The sequence below is a fragment of the Thermoascus crustaceus genome (genome assembly GCF_041956765.1).
Source record: "Thermoascus crustaceus strain CBS 181.67 unplaced genomic scaffold VTN00scaffold_1, whole genome shotgun sequence".
In the NCBI taxonomy this organism is placed as follows: domain Eukaryota; kingdom Fungi; phylum Ascomycota; class Eurotiomycetes; order Eurotiales; family Thermoascaceae; genus Thermoascus; species Thermoascus crustaceus.
This window is the reverse complement of record NW_027192527.1, coordinates 1,006,612-1,022,734: the sequence shown is the minus strand read 5'-3', so window position 1 is coordinate 1,022,734 and position 16,123 is coordinate 1,006,612. Positions and strand designations below refer to the sequence as shown.

The following is a 16,123-nucleotide window of genomic DNA, read 5'->3' as shown; positions in this document are numbered from 1 at the left end:
GGATCCCGTCCATTCTCTTTTTCTCCCACTTTCTGCTCTTTCATATGATGACCAGATTAGACCACGCTGGATGAGAAAAAAAATCTTGGAAATATTCTTCACAGATTGAATCCAAGAGCCGAAATGTGTAAGTAATATCATGACAAGAAAGAAAGGAAGAAAGAAAGAACTTTTCTTTCCAGGATCAACTCCAAGATCTATGAAAAATATACAGATCTCTATCAGTGCATGAAAACACGCACACCCGCTATTCTCTGTCATGGTTAACTCCATTATGACATGTTCACGTTATGTAAGGCCGTCTATGCCCCTTTATTTTGTTTGCTATGTGCCAAGGGCTTGAGTAAGGGGATCACTGAGGCTGCGATGGTGGCGGTGGTCGGTTCGACGACTGCTGCTGCTGCTGCTGCGCAAACGCATTGCCCGGCTGGACAGGTCGACGGGGAGGCACCTGCAACGGTGGCGGTGATGTCGTTGTTGGCACAGTGGGCGAAGACTGGTACGACCGAGGTTGCTGCGACGGGGACTCTCGTCCGTACGGGCTGTTAGGGTCGTAGGGCTCTGAGCTCTCGTGTCCCGTCTGCCCGGCATAGTAATTGGCGTAGTCGTAGTATTCGGACGGCTGCGCTGACGACGGTTGGCGACGCGGCGGGGTCGGTTCTGCTATGGTCGGGACGCCGCCAGACGCTGCTGCGGCAGGTACAGACTTTACAGAGCCGCTGCCTTCCTTGCGTCGCCCGGTAGAAGGTTCGCGGAGAAGGCTGGCTGTGTCGTTTTCGTTACCGCGCAGTCCATATTCGGCCGACGCTGCACTAGGTGCCCGATAGAGGTCCGATTCATCCACACGGGCCTTGTCCATCGCTGGTGGACGAGCATTCAGAGCTTCGACGAAGGTTGCTTCACTGCTTGCAGCCGCAGCCGCAGCCGCTCCGCGGTACTGGGTTGTTCCTGAAGATAGGGAGCGACCGAAGTCGGTCCCAGTGGACTTTCCCTCTGATTCCACCACTACCTGGTCGGGAGAGCTCAATTCTTTCATCTCGCTGGTTGGTATCATGCGTTTGGCCTCCTTGTCGGCAGCAGCTTTGTCACGATTCGCTTTTGCCTGCTCATCCGAAATCGAGACGGAGTAGGTTGGATTGCTCATGTCACCCAGGGCAGCACCACCACCACCAGGACCGTAGATCGGTATTTTGCGAACAGCAAGGACAAGGGCGCACATGAACTTCGAACGGCGGGCAGCACGAACGGTCTCGTTGGACCAGTTGGACTTGTGGCGGATCTCGACTCTGAGCTCGAGCTTGTCCATGTTGCCGAGACCGAGGACCTCGATGTCGACATCTGGCTGGAAGTCACGGCAGTTCTCTTTATCGCGGACAAATTTCTGCATCTCTGACTTCAGCAACTGGATATCGGCAAAGGTAGTCCCAAAATCGACTGTCAGCGTGAGTTGTTCGCGCATGGCATTTGAGCGTGTATAATTGTCGATCCAGTTCGTGTTGAGAACGATATTAGGCACCTGTGTAACTCTATGATCGATGACATTGCGGAAGACAGTGAAAAGGAGTGAGATCTTCTCGACAATGAAAGGCTTGTCATTGATCTCCACGCGATCGCCAACATCAAATGGATGCTTCACGAAGAGGAAGATACAAGAACCGAGAACTTCCTGGGCGGTCGTTGCAAACACGAAAGAAAGAGAAAGAAGCGAGGTGGCACCGGCAGCAATAACGGTGCCGAATCCCGATGTGAGGAAGGATATGAACACCAGGACCATAATAATACATGCAACGGTCAAAAGCAGGTTATCAAGTACGTGGATGGCCTGATCCACGTCGTGCATGCTCTTGCTGATGGATTTCCTCGTTCGCCCGAATTCGCTGATGGTGAGGATCATCTCCTCAAGGCTGACATCGCCATTACCGTCACGATCCAGAACGGCGAAGCACTCCTCAGCTTCCGCCTCGCGTCCAGCGCCGAGTACTTCAACAATGTCCTCGAGATAGAGAGCGTCCTTGCCCTCCACGACGAAAGACATCCAAATCCTCCTGGCAAGAGCTTCGGTTGACCGGCTCCTTTCCAGAGCCTGGATCACAATCGAATGGGCCGAGGTGGGGTTAAAGACCTGCTTTCCCGTGATCTCTTGAGCAACATTACCGAAGGCAGCAGTGACCTTGTCTCCAAAACGGCCAACATTCTGGCCAACGTTACGAATGAATCTAAGCGGCATGGCAGACCCATACCGGCCACCCTCCCTTCCAACGCCAAGAATGGAGTCGGAAATAATAGCGTCTTCCTGATGAAACTCTTTACAGTATTCAGGGAAGAGCGAACGGGAAGCCTCATAGAGTTGGCCGAGAAGATAGACGTTCCGCTTGGACTCCCTGATCCTGAGGTCGAGCTGCTTGCGGTGGTAGCTGATCGAGATGAGCTGGACCAGCGTCTTTTCCGCAAGAAAGATCAAACTGGAGATCAGCAGGGCGAACAAGATGTTCTTGATCGTCTTCTCCCAGCCTTTCGTCGCGGTGTCTCCAGCGGCTTTTTGATCGGGGTTCAGGGTCATAATCTGCACTGCGTTAATGCAACTGCTGGACACGGAGTTGCTCGCGGTTACTAACCGGGATGAATGTCACGAGAGACACTACGCACCAGCCCACGAGGGAAATGGGGATTTCCAGGGCCTGGAGGATGAGCGCATACTTCCGTGTCCCTGAACTCACAATGCCACAGAGGAATTGGAATACAAAGGGCAGGAAATGCGCAAAGATCTTCGACACCCACAAGCTCAGCCAGACCACCTCAATCCAGGTGAAGAACCAGACGATACGGACGCCGCCAATTTTCGCGTGCTCCCCTGCCTTGGTTGCGCCGACAATGATGGGGACGGCAATAAGCAGAGCAAGCGGGGAGACGTAAATGAAGTATCGCGTGACGACGGAAAAGTTGAGGATGGCCCTGTAGAACCTGCCCAGCCGATTGAGGGTGCCATCTTCGGACCCCTCTATGGGTGAGCCTGTGCCATCGTCATGTATCTTCCTGCGACGACCTGGTCCATGTCCCTGTTCCGGGAACAGGCCAGCCTTCTCATTGGATTCGGCGCTGGGGAAGTCCGTCGGGGGCTGATAGCCCGACGGAGAGGGGCCGCTGTTCTCCTTGCGCGCGCCTGTCTGGCCTCGACTGGGGACGTCCGTGAGGGGGATATCGATGGTGGCATCGTTGGGGTTGGCCATGCTGTCGTAGGGCCTGTCGGGGATCTGCTGGAAGCGGTGCTGGGACAAGCGCTTCAGGCTTACCCCAGAACTTCCCAACATGGGATTGAAGGAAGGACGAGGGGAATGAGAGCTGAAGCCGTAGTTATAGACGGAGGAAGAAGTCGGAGGAGGTCGATCACCTGCAGACTAGACTTGGCCGGTGGGCAGGTGGAACGGGTCACATCCGAAGGCGAGTGGACAAAGCTGCAGCGAGCGTAAAACTAAGGTTAAACGGAAGAAGGATACAGACCGAATGTCCAACCCAAAGGAAAAGGAGCGACAAGTGCAGCAACAAGATGCAAAAAAGAGACGAAGAGAAGAAAAAGACAGCCCCATTACCAACTCCACGAGCAAACAAAACGGATGCCCTCTGGAGTGGTTGCATCCGCTACCAGAGCTTGTTTGCCGATGGACGCAGGACCATGGCTGCGCCCAGACGCCACCAGCTCCAGGGCGAATCGCGGCCATGTTGCACCTCGATCTCCGAAACGTCGACTCCATCTCCACGCGTGCGGTAAGCGAGAACGGTGGGCTGGTGGTCTTTTCTCTTGGCTTGCACACGTGAGGAGGGGTGGTGCGGGCAGAGTCCAGACCCTCCAGATCTGATCGGCGGGACGATCAGCGATCACTCTGATAAGGCTTACGCAGAAACTACAAAGCCCAACAGCAAAGTTAAGCAAAGTCGATCCTTAGCTGAGTCTTTTCTTGGCTCGGCTGTGCTACTCAACAACGTTATTAAGATGAGCCAATGGCAGCACGATCACCGATTATCCATCCGTCCATCCATCCGCATTGTCCTCGACAGCACATACTGGAGAGCTGCGTGCACCCGGCATGTGTGCTCCCCCCGCCCTTCTTCTCCATAACCACCAATCAGACGAGATAAAAGTGGCAGGAACAGCAGCAAACCGGGCTGGGCACGCCTGTTCCTTGGCACGGTGGCGAGAGACTCCGGCGGCCGAGCTGAAACAAGCATCCCGACGACTCCACCGGTGGACAGACCAGCTACTCCACCTGTCATTGTCCTCTGTCTAGATGGTCTTCAGAGAACGCGACGTGATGCCATGACGCCTGAAATTGAGGAGCTTGCATTATCTGCTCGGATATTATATCATTTTAAACTCTCCTCCGAGATTGATAATGTGATGCGCTTTCCGTACATCATGATCAACAATAGTACTCTTCTTTTGTCCGTCCCGCGGCACGTCTCGACAGATCCATGGACCCCTCGGCGGCTGAAACACACCACCCATGGATACGACCAGGGGGGGATTGCTGGCAGCTGCCCAGGATCATGGCCCAGGACGCACAGATGGAGATCCAGACTGTCAAGACGAGATGATATATACGAGATGGAAAGCACATCAGCCATGTCTGCAGGAGGCAACACATGGCTTATCTGCTGCACACCTAGTACACAATAGAGCATCTATTCTCCGTTCTCCCGCGGACCGATATCCTAGATGAGGACAGAACAGCTTGGTTACACGGGATCACATACAACGCCCCCGATGTTCCACGTACCTATATTTTGCATGTTCTGTGCTTCAACAGTCTCCTTGCACAACTATTACCTGCTACCTATGTATATGATGTAGAGAACGATAGACAATTCATGATCGTCCCAACACTCGCGCCGCAGAATCCATCCTCATCCTTCTCAGCTCCTCGACCACCCTTTCCGTACCCCAACCCTCCTTCAACCCCCGAACCAGAATCTCCTGCTCACTCTCCGGCGCCATCCCACTCGGCGCCGGCGGCCTCTTGTCCAGATTCGTCGGGAACGGATACCCATCCGCCACCGCTCGAACAAAGGACACAACACCCACAGACAACAACCCCCCTTCCTCCTCCTCCAAATACTTCTTCCGCAGAAGATCCCAGCACCGCTCGACCAGCGGCACCGTATCGATGCTCTCCATCGTCTTCCCAAACGCACTGCTGATCTGCAGCAGATTCGCCGATCGACGGAAATCCGCCGTCTCGTTCGTCCCCGCGGCGTGGAACAGCGCCGGATTGAAGAATATCCCATCGCCCTTCTCCAGCGGCAGCACGACGTAGTTCCTCTGGAAGAATCCCTGAAACTCCTCCCGCCGGTAGGCGAGAAACCCCGGCTCGAAGAGCTGACTGAACGGGAGCAGCCTCGTCGGCCCGCTCGCGAGCGGCATGTCGCTGTGCGCGACGGCGCCCTGCAGCGTCAGGAACTGGCTCGCGAGGTGCGCGGTCCGGGGAAACAGCGCGGAGGTCTCGTCCTCCTGGAACCCGAGATGATAGTCGCGGTGAGGGCGCTGCGCGACACCACCGGGCCGGACGACGTTCACTTGCGCCGTCACGCGGTACCCGGGACCCAGCCAGGCGGCGCTGACGAGGGAGAGCCACGGGTTGGAGTAGTAGTCCACGAAGGAGACGGGGTCTTCGAGCGCGTGCTTGCTGAAGGAGTTCCAGATCCGGTCGTTGGTTCCCCCCGCGGCGAAGTGGTCTCCCTTTTCCGTGGAATTCTGCTGCTCTTTTTCTCGCGCGATGATCCGATCGAACGCTGCGGTCGCGGCGTCGACTAGGGCGGGTTCGTCGTACATCCCCTTCAGGACGAACGCGCCCGGTCCCGAAGCGAGGATGTGGTGCCATTCATCCTGCAGCTTTGATGCCGTGGTCGAGTCCGGTGGAGGAGCGGGACCGGAGGCATCGTAGACGGGGATGTTGTTCTGGATGGAGGATGCGAGAGGGTAGGTCGCGGGGTCGGTGGTGCGGGAGCATAGCGTGGTGAAGTCCGAGAGGGAGGGGGGTGAGTTGAAGAGGCGGGAGGGTGTAACATTTGGGTTCGTCATGGTCCCTTTTTTGTTTTCCCTTTTCTCGAGTTATTTGGGTAGGTTGGGTAGGTTAGGTTAGGTCCTTTATACCCCTATCAATGGTTGTGTTCATAGAACTGTGCAGTACGGAGAAGTTACCTAGGTAAGAAAGAGATAGATGTATGTGTCATACAGCACAGATAAAAAAAAATTTCAAGAAACCGTGTTACTATATAGAATATTATTCTTTTCTATTATTATTATTATTATTATTAATTACCCACACCATCGGAAATCACTTACAATGGCCACTAACCTTGGTGAATAAAACAGCCTGAAATGACAAAATCCCGAGGAGACTTTTGACTCGGTGAAGAATCCGAAAGGAATTGGAATGAATCAGTCAGCATCTTAATTAATTAATTGCAACCCCGCATAGACCAAGACCAGTCTAGTCTACTCCAGTCCAGTCCCAGTTGGAAATTATTCTTGCATATGTGGTACTATTCATCGACCGGCAAAGAAAAGTAAATGGGGAAAGAAAGAAAATGCCGGGAAATTGGAATCCGATCTACTCAGGTAAATAGGGCAGGTGAGCCGAAGTCAGGTTATCACTTCCAACCGATCTCCGGGGAATCATTGCTACTATTATTAAACAGAAACTACTAGTTAAACGAACAAGGTGGCAAGCGAACCAATCTAGACAAAGAATATAAATAAATCCCTGGCAGGCTAGACTTCTTTGGCCTTTGTCCACTTACTTCCGGGCAGTTCAGGTACCGTGTTTTTTATACAACTAATCGTTGTCCAGCAAGACAGGGCGGGAACATCTTCTTCGGGAACAGGGTTCCGAGGAAGACAGTACATGCCGGGTCTCTAAGTTAGGTACTCAAGAGACGGAGCTATTTATCCAGGAGGCACGTATTTAGCAGCCGTATTGTATTGGTGACTGGCTTCTAGGCTTGTACCTTTTTTGGCGGTGTGTCGGTTTTTAGCCGGTAGCGGTACATAGGTGGTGACCCATTATATTGTGGAATGTTTCTTTTCAACCAGCCTTGTCTAAATGTGTAGGCAGTCCTGCTCTGTTTCTCCAAATTCAAATTCTGGATCAAGCGTGTTCGTGTTCGCAGTTGTCATAATAGGCATTGATAATCATAATAGAAATTGAAGGAAAATAAAAATAAGAGAATGGATATAACTGAGAAAAGACATGGGATGTACTGTAGTTGCCTTAAGCGTTGTATGTGTAATACCAGGGAGACATTTTCATTGTCGTCAAAATAGGATATAACACCTGTTTGATGAGAAGAGAGTAAATAACACACTGAATAATAAACTAAATCGTTAGATATTGGAAGATAGCTGAAAAAAAAATATCTACCACCGAATTGCTCTGTACCAACATGTCAACCTCAAATGTTAAGATGCACATTGCCTTAGACGGACCATAGCTGTTGTTGTAAGTCTCATGCGGATAGATTTCGTCATAGCTTGCCCTCAACTTTCATGACAGTATCAGACGACTCTAGTGCGGGCTTCGCAGGTTGTTATGCCTGTCCAAGACTCACTCAGTGAATACGACTTGACTCTCAGAGAGACTCTCCAGCAGCGACGTTGGTCTCCCAGCAACGGTGAAAAGAATCTTGAACAGTGTATTCCGCAATCTCAATGTATTCCGGTTTACAGGGACGGAAGTCAAGAATTTTGGGTGCCCCACCAGGAGCTGCACTAATAACTGAATATATCCATCTGTGGATGGATCTTCAAGCACGTCTAGTCCGTCAATGACACAGAATAGTATCGGAGGTGCGAAGAGGAGCAGTGTGTCTAGTACTGATAACGCCTCTTTCCATGACTTGAACGTGCCGTCCAACTTGCGGAACCGGTCAGCGCTCAGGTCGCAGGTACTGTCATAGTCCAGAACAGGCGGAACTAGCTCGGTCAGTTGCCGGATAAGGCTATAAGTAAGAGCTATAAGACCTCGTCTTGCTCGTGTGCTCCCTGCGGGAGGTGGTTCGCGCGGAAGACAGCAGAAATGTGAGATGACGGGCAACTTCTGCTGGCGCGCTAAGGACGTGCAATAGGCGGATATCAAGGTGACAGGACTCGTGAATGAAGTGCTATGAAGACCTGCAATTGCCAGAACTTGTGATCGCAGACTCCTAGTCCACCCTCGCAGGGATTCGATGACGCTTGCGTCGGCAAATATCTCTGAGTCAGGGTCGAAGTCGTACACCTGATCGTCGTTGTCGAAGTAGTCCTGGAGGTCCTTCGAAGAGACTTGCAGCTCAACCCTCGTGAACTTATGTCTCGAGCCTTGCGGCAACTTGACGCTGGGCGCTCCTTGAATACATTGTCAACATGTGCCCGGATAAGTGGATGTGGGGGACAGCCATGCGTACTAGAGTCTTCCGGCTCTTCGGAGAGTGATTCTGCTTCCTCTGCTGGATGTTCGTCAAGATAGAAAAGTTTCGAATTCAAAGAAGCTAGAAAGCGTGACAGAAGCACTTCCCTCTCCTCTCTCATCCTGCTTCGTTCTGCAGCGTCGCGTTGCATGTCCCACATCAGCTGCTTCGTGATTGTCGTCTGCGAGGCATTTCGACGCTCCTCTCCTTTCAGACCCGCTTGACTCAGATGACACTCGCCCAGGGAATACGAATCTTTCAGCTGGCTGCTTTTGCGTTCCTGCTCTGTTTCAGCGTCGTCAGAACGTGAAACGCCTGTCAATTCGTGAGCTATGATACCGGAGCTGCTTTTGATTGAGCAGACCAAATCTCCCAAGTTAGAGTGAAAGTCTTGGTTATGGCTGTTCAGAATCCGACATTTCGCCTTCCTTGAGTACCAGTACATAAATTCGCCCAGGAAGAGGAATACCTGAGAATAAAGTCTTGCGATGAAATGGACAACAGAGAGTTTAGTGCCCAGTCCTATCATCTGTTTGACAGCAGCGCGGATGGCTTCATTGATGTCTGCCAGCGTTCTTGACAACCCTTCCGCAATGCTGTAGTACTTTGTTGAAGCCTTATATCGCACATCGATGCCGATTCAGCTTGATCCATGAAGGAATCCCAGTTGCACACACACACACACACATTGTGGTAAGGTCTCACCTTGATGACGGATTGTAGCACCGTGTAAAGGAGGGAAGAGTAAATTTCGCTGTCCGGCAATACACTCAGCATCGTAGAGTGCGAGTCCATCGTAGTAGCGACCCTGTTAAAGACGGCTGTCGAGCACCTAAAGGCGTGACGGCGCTCGCTTGAGGTCCAGTGCTCTGCCGCCTCACGCACCACCCGCAGAACATCTTCAACGGTCTGAGGACGCTGTTGAAAATCAATACGATCATCGGGAGACAGGCTTTCCTGGAACATTCTCCAGGCCAGTAAAAGTTCATTGTATTCGACATCGAGCTTCGCGATTACAGGGTCGCTAGATAGGCCAAGGTCAGCATCGCAACAGACGACAAAGACATACTCGGACAGTGAGCGACATTTGATCCGTTTTAAAATACCCCTGCAATACGAGCTCCCAAATAGACGTCTAACGAATGTGAGAGATGACGGATAATGTTTCCCGATAAATAAGATGGACGGCAGACGAGGCAGCACCCGGGGGAAAGGTTCAACTTCTTCCGTCACAACACAAGCCGGCCACACGCGAAAATCAATGGTAAATCGGAACAGAGCACAGCACTTACTGAGATACTGGTTTTCTCTCAGAGGACATCTTCCGCCTGAGATCGTCGTACTTGCAGGTTTGTTGGCTCAGCACTGCTGCCATGGCACCGGAATACTAATCGAGCAGTTAGACGATCCGTGATCGTAATAATAGCCAAAGCGCCGTGCCTGGCTTCTTGCCCGCTTGACCGTCGACGTCCTATCGCGGAAGAAGGGCATGCCCATCAAGGGGACAGGAACAGTTGTGCCGGCTTCGAATCTTTGTCGAGATTCTGCAGCTGCTGCATGGGCAAGAAGGGCAGCTGTACAGAGTACGCACGGGCTTGCCGTCCAGCAAACTGGGCTCTCAAGAACTGAGACACCTCAGACCGGGCAGGGCACCCCTCCATCTCTCACCGAGTCCTGCGGTCGATGAGAGCCTCGGCCTTGAGCAAGGCATTCTCTACAGGGAACTGGCCCGTGGGACCAATGGAACGTTGCCAATTTACTCGCCTATGGCGCTTTGGCGTTCGAGCTGGAAAGCCTTCAGCGGTCGAGACCGTTCCCGAGTGGCACTCACTTCCGACTTTTCTCTCCACAGACATTTGGAGAGCGGTCCTGTATCCACGAGTCGTCCCATCGATTCGAGCTATCGTTTCCTTGCCCCTTTTCGGTTGCCTCTGCATACCGGGCCGGGGAGCCTAGCGGATTGCCTTCTTCAGGCAACGACTTTACAATCTCAACCCATCATCTTATTCTATTCCTGAGAAACAAGGTGTGCATTTTTGTACATTACCTCGAGACAATCCAACAAGAAAGTTGCCCCAAACACCCTGACCACTACCAATAGCGTCCTTCCCAGGGTGATCCCTGGCCTGTGACTGCCGACCCGACGTTGCCAGGCCTCTATTGCGTCTCTTCCCTACGAGACACTGTCTGGTCTAATGTTCTATTCCTCGTGTCGACGTGTGTACTAGAGTAGCGGAGCTTGATCGAGCGGGAGTGTGAACAGCCGAAGCACACCGGCCCTCAATCTTCTACCCTTTCACATGGAGTCATAATATCAGTGTGTATGTGTGCGTGCATCCAGTCCATTCCTATGACTCCACAGCGACAATGATTTGCGAGTGTGTCTAGATAAGGTGGTGGAGCTCCACGAAAAGTGTGGAACCAAACTTCAGGATGCTCCTACTCAAGGCAAGTAAGTTAGCGTGTGTCTCTTTTCTTTAAAAAGCAAGTATCAGCTGGATGCAATAGAACCGCAAAGCTTTGAAGCGATAAACTCAACATCCCGCTGTGCTCAATAACACTGCTTATTTCAACGGTTCACACCAGGAGCAGTCCACTCCGATCATTGCTCTAGTGCCCCTCATCATCATTTAACATCATTTAAAAAGGAAGGTGCAATTCATTGTCTTCAGGCTTCCCAGGGAGGAGCAGCAAGCATGTTTTGGCGAAATCATTCATCTTACTAGGACCAGCAATGGAATCCGCAGCAGTTCGATTACTGAGACGGCCTTTGCGGAGACATTACAGCTCCTCACTCTGAGCGCAGACTTCGTAGTGTGCAGGCAACACTCAATCTTAGTAGCGAGGCGATCCATCCGCGAGGGTGTCCTGGGAGCAGCTGAAGCTCTCACCTGACGCACCCAGTTTATCGCAGCCCCTGGAAATGAAGAGAAAAACAGGACTCCATCATATGATTTCGGATTTGAGACTAGAGCCAATACCTCTCCCTCAAATTGAGAGGCAGCAAATGTCAGGGTTTGAAGATAGACGCGATCACATCGACACAGATTTGAGAGCATCGTGTCGAAAGAACTTGAGAACACGGGTCATCCCTCTACAGGATCTCTCTAGACCCGTAAGTGCCTCGTTATGTGTTATTAGTAGTCAGGGAACCAGGACATTAACGGATCCGCCACAGGAATATGAGAAGAAAAGGATATACTTTACGAGGGCGGTTCGATCCTTGTGAAAATAGATAATGCTCTGTGCGCGCGGGGGAAGTGCCGAGATGACATGCCAAGTGCCAAGGAGCTACTACTATTCCGGGGATGACACGGACGGGTCCCTGCTGGAGATCTTGCAGCCGGCGCCCGAGCCAGACCACAAGAAGGAGGTTAGCCGTGCTCGGGGCGCCGCAGAGGTTGGAAGCCCAAAGGGCCTCAGAAACGGGCACGGCGAGCGAATATGGAGTACTGAGTACTGCGTACACGGGACGGAGCTCTGGAGGAGGGAAGACGCGGATGAGACTAGCAGCCGCTCTGCATGCCCCTCACCCGAAAGAGGGGTTGCGATCACTTGATGGGGCGGGTCCCGCATGCATTTTAGCGGAATCAGGAAAATGACCTGCTTTCTCCTTCTGGGATTCACGGGACGGGCGACTGGATCGACCGGGAGAGATCCCAGGCCGGATGCGCGACATCCGGGGAAAGGGGCATTGTTCTTAATTGTCTGATCTCATGCGAGGTTGCAGCTTGAAGTTGATCACTTCGATCAATCCGCACTCTATCCGGAGTACGCGGTTACAGATAACCGTGAAGCAGGGCTAGACTCGCCTGGACTGGCCGTGAGTCATGGGACGAGCAGATCGGGACGAGTGATTGGCAGAAAGCTGTGTGATGCACTGTAGAGGCGCTTGTCAGACAGGATTCCAAGACGGAGAGGCAGTGCTTGCGAGTCCACGTATATTGATGATGGCTGGTGCTTACCTTGTGTCGCTTGTGCTCGCAACCTCGACCGCGCCCGCCGGCGGCTTGATATGCATCAGGGAAAGCCTGGTGGTCTGTTGGTACCTTATTGTGATGACTGTAAGCAGCTCCGCGCCGGCGAGGGTCGGGCGGGGCTAGCAAACCCGCAAGCATCCATGGATCGGCGGAGACTTTGTTGGTGCTGTACCTGGACCTGCAACGAAGGAACAAAAGGCGTCGAGGAGATGACAGATCCGATGGAAGGAGAAGAATGATGGGCAGAGCAGCTGTTCGTGATCTTCCGTAAGTGTGCGAACCTGCCGTTTGCGGTGCGACAGCTGGCACGAGCTCTCTCTCTCTCCCTCCGCACCCCATGCCGTATCTGGGCGTAAACCGGCAGCTTATCTTATCCTCCCCCGCTACACCGCATCCAGCAGGCCGTGATGGGCTGCGTCTCCACCAATCCTTCTCCCCTCGTCGTCCTGCTCGCTCTTTTTCTTGCCAATGATGGCCCTTTCTCCCTCTTACGTCTCGTCGGCAACTGCAGACCATTCGAAAATCCTGCGCCGCAGTCTATCTCGACTTCTTCATGTCTGCTGCCCATCTGTCACAGCCTGTCTCTCCAACCTCAGTCCTGTTCCCCGAGGCCGAGGCGCCCGGCTGTATCCTCCAACGGTAGCTGCAACAGATCGTCCGGGAGTGCGCCAGATGCTCCACCTCTGCAGACAACCCGCCCTCTTAACATGCTCTGACATAACCTCTCCACCACCCGCTCAGCTCCTACTGTCCATCATCACCAGACCGCTGAGACGATCACGTCCTCAGACGCGGGCTCGCCTCTGAAGACTTCACCTTCCTGGCAGCCATTTTGCATTGACGGTTGCCGGACGCAGCGCTACCCGCATTATCTTCTACTAGCACATTTATCCGATTGTACTCGGTTCACAGTTGAATGGAGGCGCCTTCTTATCCCCCTATTCACTGTGCCTCGTTCGTAGTCATTTGTTGCGGAATAGTGCTTCTTTATTGTCTCAATGGGGTGCACGCAAGGCCCACTCATCTCCTCGATGCTCCCCATTTTTCTTGTCTCTCTCCTCTGCATGTCTAGCGCGCAGGGTCAGGATTTGCGGGGCGTCGTGACCCTTCCTTCGAACAACTCAATCGATCTATCTGGGACGCGTTCGCTGAGGTTCACCTTAGAAAGCAGACAGGTCCACCTTCCGTCTGTCATTGACGTTGCACCGCTCACGCAGTCCCTGTCTCTGTACCAGAACGATCTCACAGTCAGTTAAACCCCAGCCGTATGGTGCGAGATGACGATAACATTGGGCGTGGCTGCTAACTCCATGTGTTGCCCTAGCTGTTTAACCTGACCGGGAAACTTGTGAATGTCAACGCTTCAAATTCGGCGAGCTTGAATGGTACCGAGATCGCCTTCATCAGCTGCGATACCTCTGCCTATCCAGGAGAGTTGCGTGCCGGGGAGACGGTCGAAAACGTGATCAATGCCCACCCAACGGCGGTAGCTATATTGCTGTACAGCACTGAATCGAATCACTGCAACTACACCCCGAAAGATCCGTCATTGCTCCGATATCCCAACGTCTTTACACTTCTGCAGCCTGATTCCAAACTACATATCAGCGATCAGCTCCGCTCTAGCAACGGTAGCGATTGCACAAGGATTGTGCCAGACATGTCGACCGTCAGCAACAACAGCCCCCTGCCAAATGTGGTAAATGTACCGAGTGGCAGCCCAAACAATGGTTTGTCTCCCTCCCAAAATCTAATAGGACCTTCACCAACGACCGCGGTAGCGATGATAATCTTGTACAGTATCACCGGAATCATCACTGCGCTATTTCTGTGCATTATCATCACTGGAGCCATCCGCGCCCACCGCAACCCCGATCGCTATGGACCCCGCAATGTCATTGGTCAACCTCGACAGAGCCGAGCCAGAGGTCTTGCGCGAGCCATGTTGGAGACCATTCCCATAGTCAAGTTTGGAGATCCGTATGACCCTAAGGCGGAAGCTGTCAAAGAAGACGTGGAGATGGCCTCAACTACCGATGGAAACGTAGCTTTCGGTTCTCCAGAAGGAAGAAAATCGACCTCAGCCGATGACAAGGCCGTACAAACCACAGAGACCGGACGCGATGGTTCAAGCACCGAGCATGGTAACAGCAGTAGTCATGAAGCTGTTCCAGCAGCGAGCAGATCGTCAACTCATGAACAACAACAGCCTCAGGAGTCCGCCAACTATGTCTGTCCAATATGTACAGATGACTTCGTCAAGGGTCAGGATCTGAGAGTGTTACCGTGCAACCACCAATTCCACCCTGAATGCATTGACCCGTGGCTGGTCAACGTGTCTGGAACCTGTCCCCTGTGGTAAGTCATGAATTTGAGATCGATAACGGTACAATCTACTAACACCATCCCAGTCGTATTGACCTCAACCCACCCGAAACTGATGACGAGGATGAGGATAGTGAATCAGATGATCACGTGGCGCGGCCTGTCGGACGCCAGGAGACGGATCAGATCAACGATTCTGCAAACACACGCCATCGCCGGGGACTGTCTACGTATCTTCACGACACGTTGAATGTTCGACGAATGCGGGATGCGACCGTCGAAGAGCGAATCGCCGCTCTACGAAGCGTCAGGCAGGCGAACCAGGACAGCTCGAATGCAGGCGAAAACGCAGAGACACAGCGTCGGAGAAGCCGACTGGCATCTCGACTCCGAGACCGCTTCCGGATACGGACCCGGCAACACGGCCAACCTCAACCTCATCCCCCAGCTTCGGAATCTTGATTTTGGAAATCTTTTTTGATACCTTCAGTTCCCATCGATCTTTTCTGCAGAATCTAGCATCCTTGTTCCGGTTTGTTTTGGCGTATGATCGGCGTTTTATGTTAGTTGCGGGTTCAACTTGGGGGGGCCAATTTCTTCTTTTTTGAGAGCGGCTTGTCTGTGTTATCTACATGGACCATGGCATGGGATGTCACCGATTATGAGAAGACGGGATGTGACGTGGTTGTTCAGTCACGTACGTACAGGTATGATTGGGATCTATGGTGTTGCGGAGTTCTTCTTTCTCGATGCATGAGTCTATGTATATAGTCTGGTGTGGTCCAAAGTCTTAGTTTGGGGCCTTGTGCCTGCCAAAAGTTCTGTGATATCAGATATCAGCGCAGGAAGTTGAAACTGCATCGCATGTCTATAGGTACTATATAGTTCGCTAGTATAGTACTTTTTTATTTTGTCATCTTGAGATATATATATAAACGTCTGACTTGATATTTCGTGTCACGGTATCATATCAGGTGTTTGACCGCAGTCATCGCTGTGAATTTTTAGAGCCGATCACCGTCGGTACGGTATAATTGGATGGCTACCTCTGATTAATATACAGTGAGGATTAAATCATTATCTGTTCAATTCATATCAAACCAAATTAGGTAGGTCAGGTAAATCAACCTCCAGCGAACTTGGAAGCATTAAGCGGGTACCCTAGGTAGGTAGGTACCTCTATTTACGGTTAATGTTTGTGATGTAGTGACTACTAGTGAGGACGACCAACCAAAATGGGGTACTGGGGTACTTACTAAAACCAGAACCGTCAATCAATGAATACATCATCTCATATGTCAGTTGCAAATATTCCTTTTCCCTACTCTATTCTATTTCTCACCCCGCGTTTCGACGGATCCGGGCCTTGCTTGCCCCTC

At 52.2% G+C, this 16,123-nt stretch overlaps 7 protein-coding genes across 7 annotated transcripts; 3 read left to right on the top strand and 4 right to left on the bottom strand.

Moving 5' to 3' along the window:
• Positions 1-352: 352 nt before the first annotated feature.
• Positions 353-3,308, bottom strand: VTN00DRAFT_359 (uncharacterized protein; the record flags this gene model as incomplete). The annotated part of the gene is made up of 2 exons (XM_069429923.1): positions 353-2,563; positions 2,616-3,308. The coding sequence occupies 2 exons, from the start codon at positions 3,306-3,308 to the stop codon at positions 353-355; spliced, it is 2,904 nt and encodes a 967-aa protein (XP_069291067.1).
• A 1,553-nt stretch (positions 3,309-4,861) lies between these two features.
• On the bottom strand, positions 4,862-6,073 carry VTN00DRAFT_358 (uncharacterized protein; the record flags this gene model as incomplete). The annotated part of the gene is made up of 1 exon (XM_069429912.1): positions 4,862-6,073. One exon carries the CDS (start codon positions 6,071-6,073, stop codon positions 4,862-4,864), a length of 1,212 nt encoding a protein of 403 aa, XP_069291066.1.
• Positions 6,074-7,598: 1,525 nt separating this feature from the next.
• VTN00DRAFT_357 (uncharacterized protein) lies at positions 7,599-9,814 on the bottom strand (the record flags this gene model as incomplete). The annotated part of the gene is made up of 4 exons (XM_069429901.1): positions 7,599-8,377; positions 8,437-9,055; positions 9,145-9,463; positions 9,732-9,814. 4 exons carry the CDS (start codon positions 9,812-9,814, stop codon positions 7,599-7,601), a joined length of 1,800 nt encoding a protein of 599 aa, XP_069291065.1.
• A 1,863-nt stretch (positions 9,815-11,677) lies between these two features.
• On the top strand, positions 11,678-11,998 carry VTN00DRAFT_356 (uncharacterized protein; the record flags this gene model as incomplete). Its single annotated transcript, XM_069429890.1, has 1 exon — positions 11,678-11,998. The coding sequence occupies one exon, from the start codon at positions 11,678-11,680 to the stop codon at positions 11,996-11,998; it is 321 nt and encodes a 106-aa protein (XP_069291064.1).
• A 243-nt stretch (positions 11,999-12,241) lies between these two features.
• VTN00DRAFT_355 (uncharacterized protein) lies at positions 12,242-12,758 on the bottom strand (the record flags this gene model as incomplete). The annotated part of the gene is made up of 2 exons (XM_069429879.1): positions 12,242-12,319; positions 12,405-12,758. 2 exons carry the CDS (start codon positions 12,756-12,758, stop codon positions 12,242-12,244), a joined length of 432 nt encoding a protein of 143 aa, XP_069291063.1.
• A 129-nt stretch (positions 12,759-12,887) lies between these two features.
• On the top strand, positions 12,888-13,226 carry VTN00DRAFT_354 (uncharacterized protein; the record flags this gene model as incomplete). The annotated part of the gene is made up of 1 exon (XM_069429868.1): positions 12,888-13,226. One exon carries the CDS (start codon positions 12,888-12,890, stop codon positions 13,224-13,226), a length of 339 nt encoding a protein of 112 aa, XP_069291062.1.
• Positions 13,227-13,450: 224 nt separating this feature from the next.
• VTN00DRAFT_353 (uncharacterized protein) lies at positions 13,451-15,206 on the top strand (the record flags this gene model as incomplete). Its single annotated transcript, XM_069429857.1, has 4 exons — positions 13,451-13,666; positions 13,744-14,149; positions 14,201-14,777; positions 14,831-15,206. The coding sequence occupies 4 exons, from the start codon at positions 13,451-13,453 to the stop codon at positions 15,204-15,206; spliced, it is 1,575 nt and encodes a 524-aa protein (XP_069291061.1).
• Between the last annotated feature and the right edge of the window lie 917 nt (positions 15,207-16,123).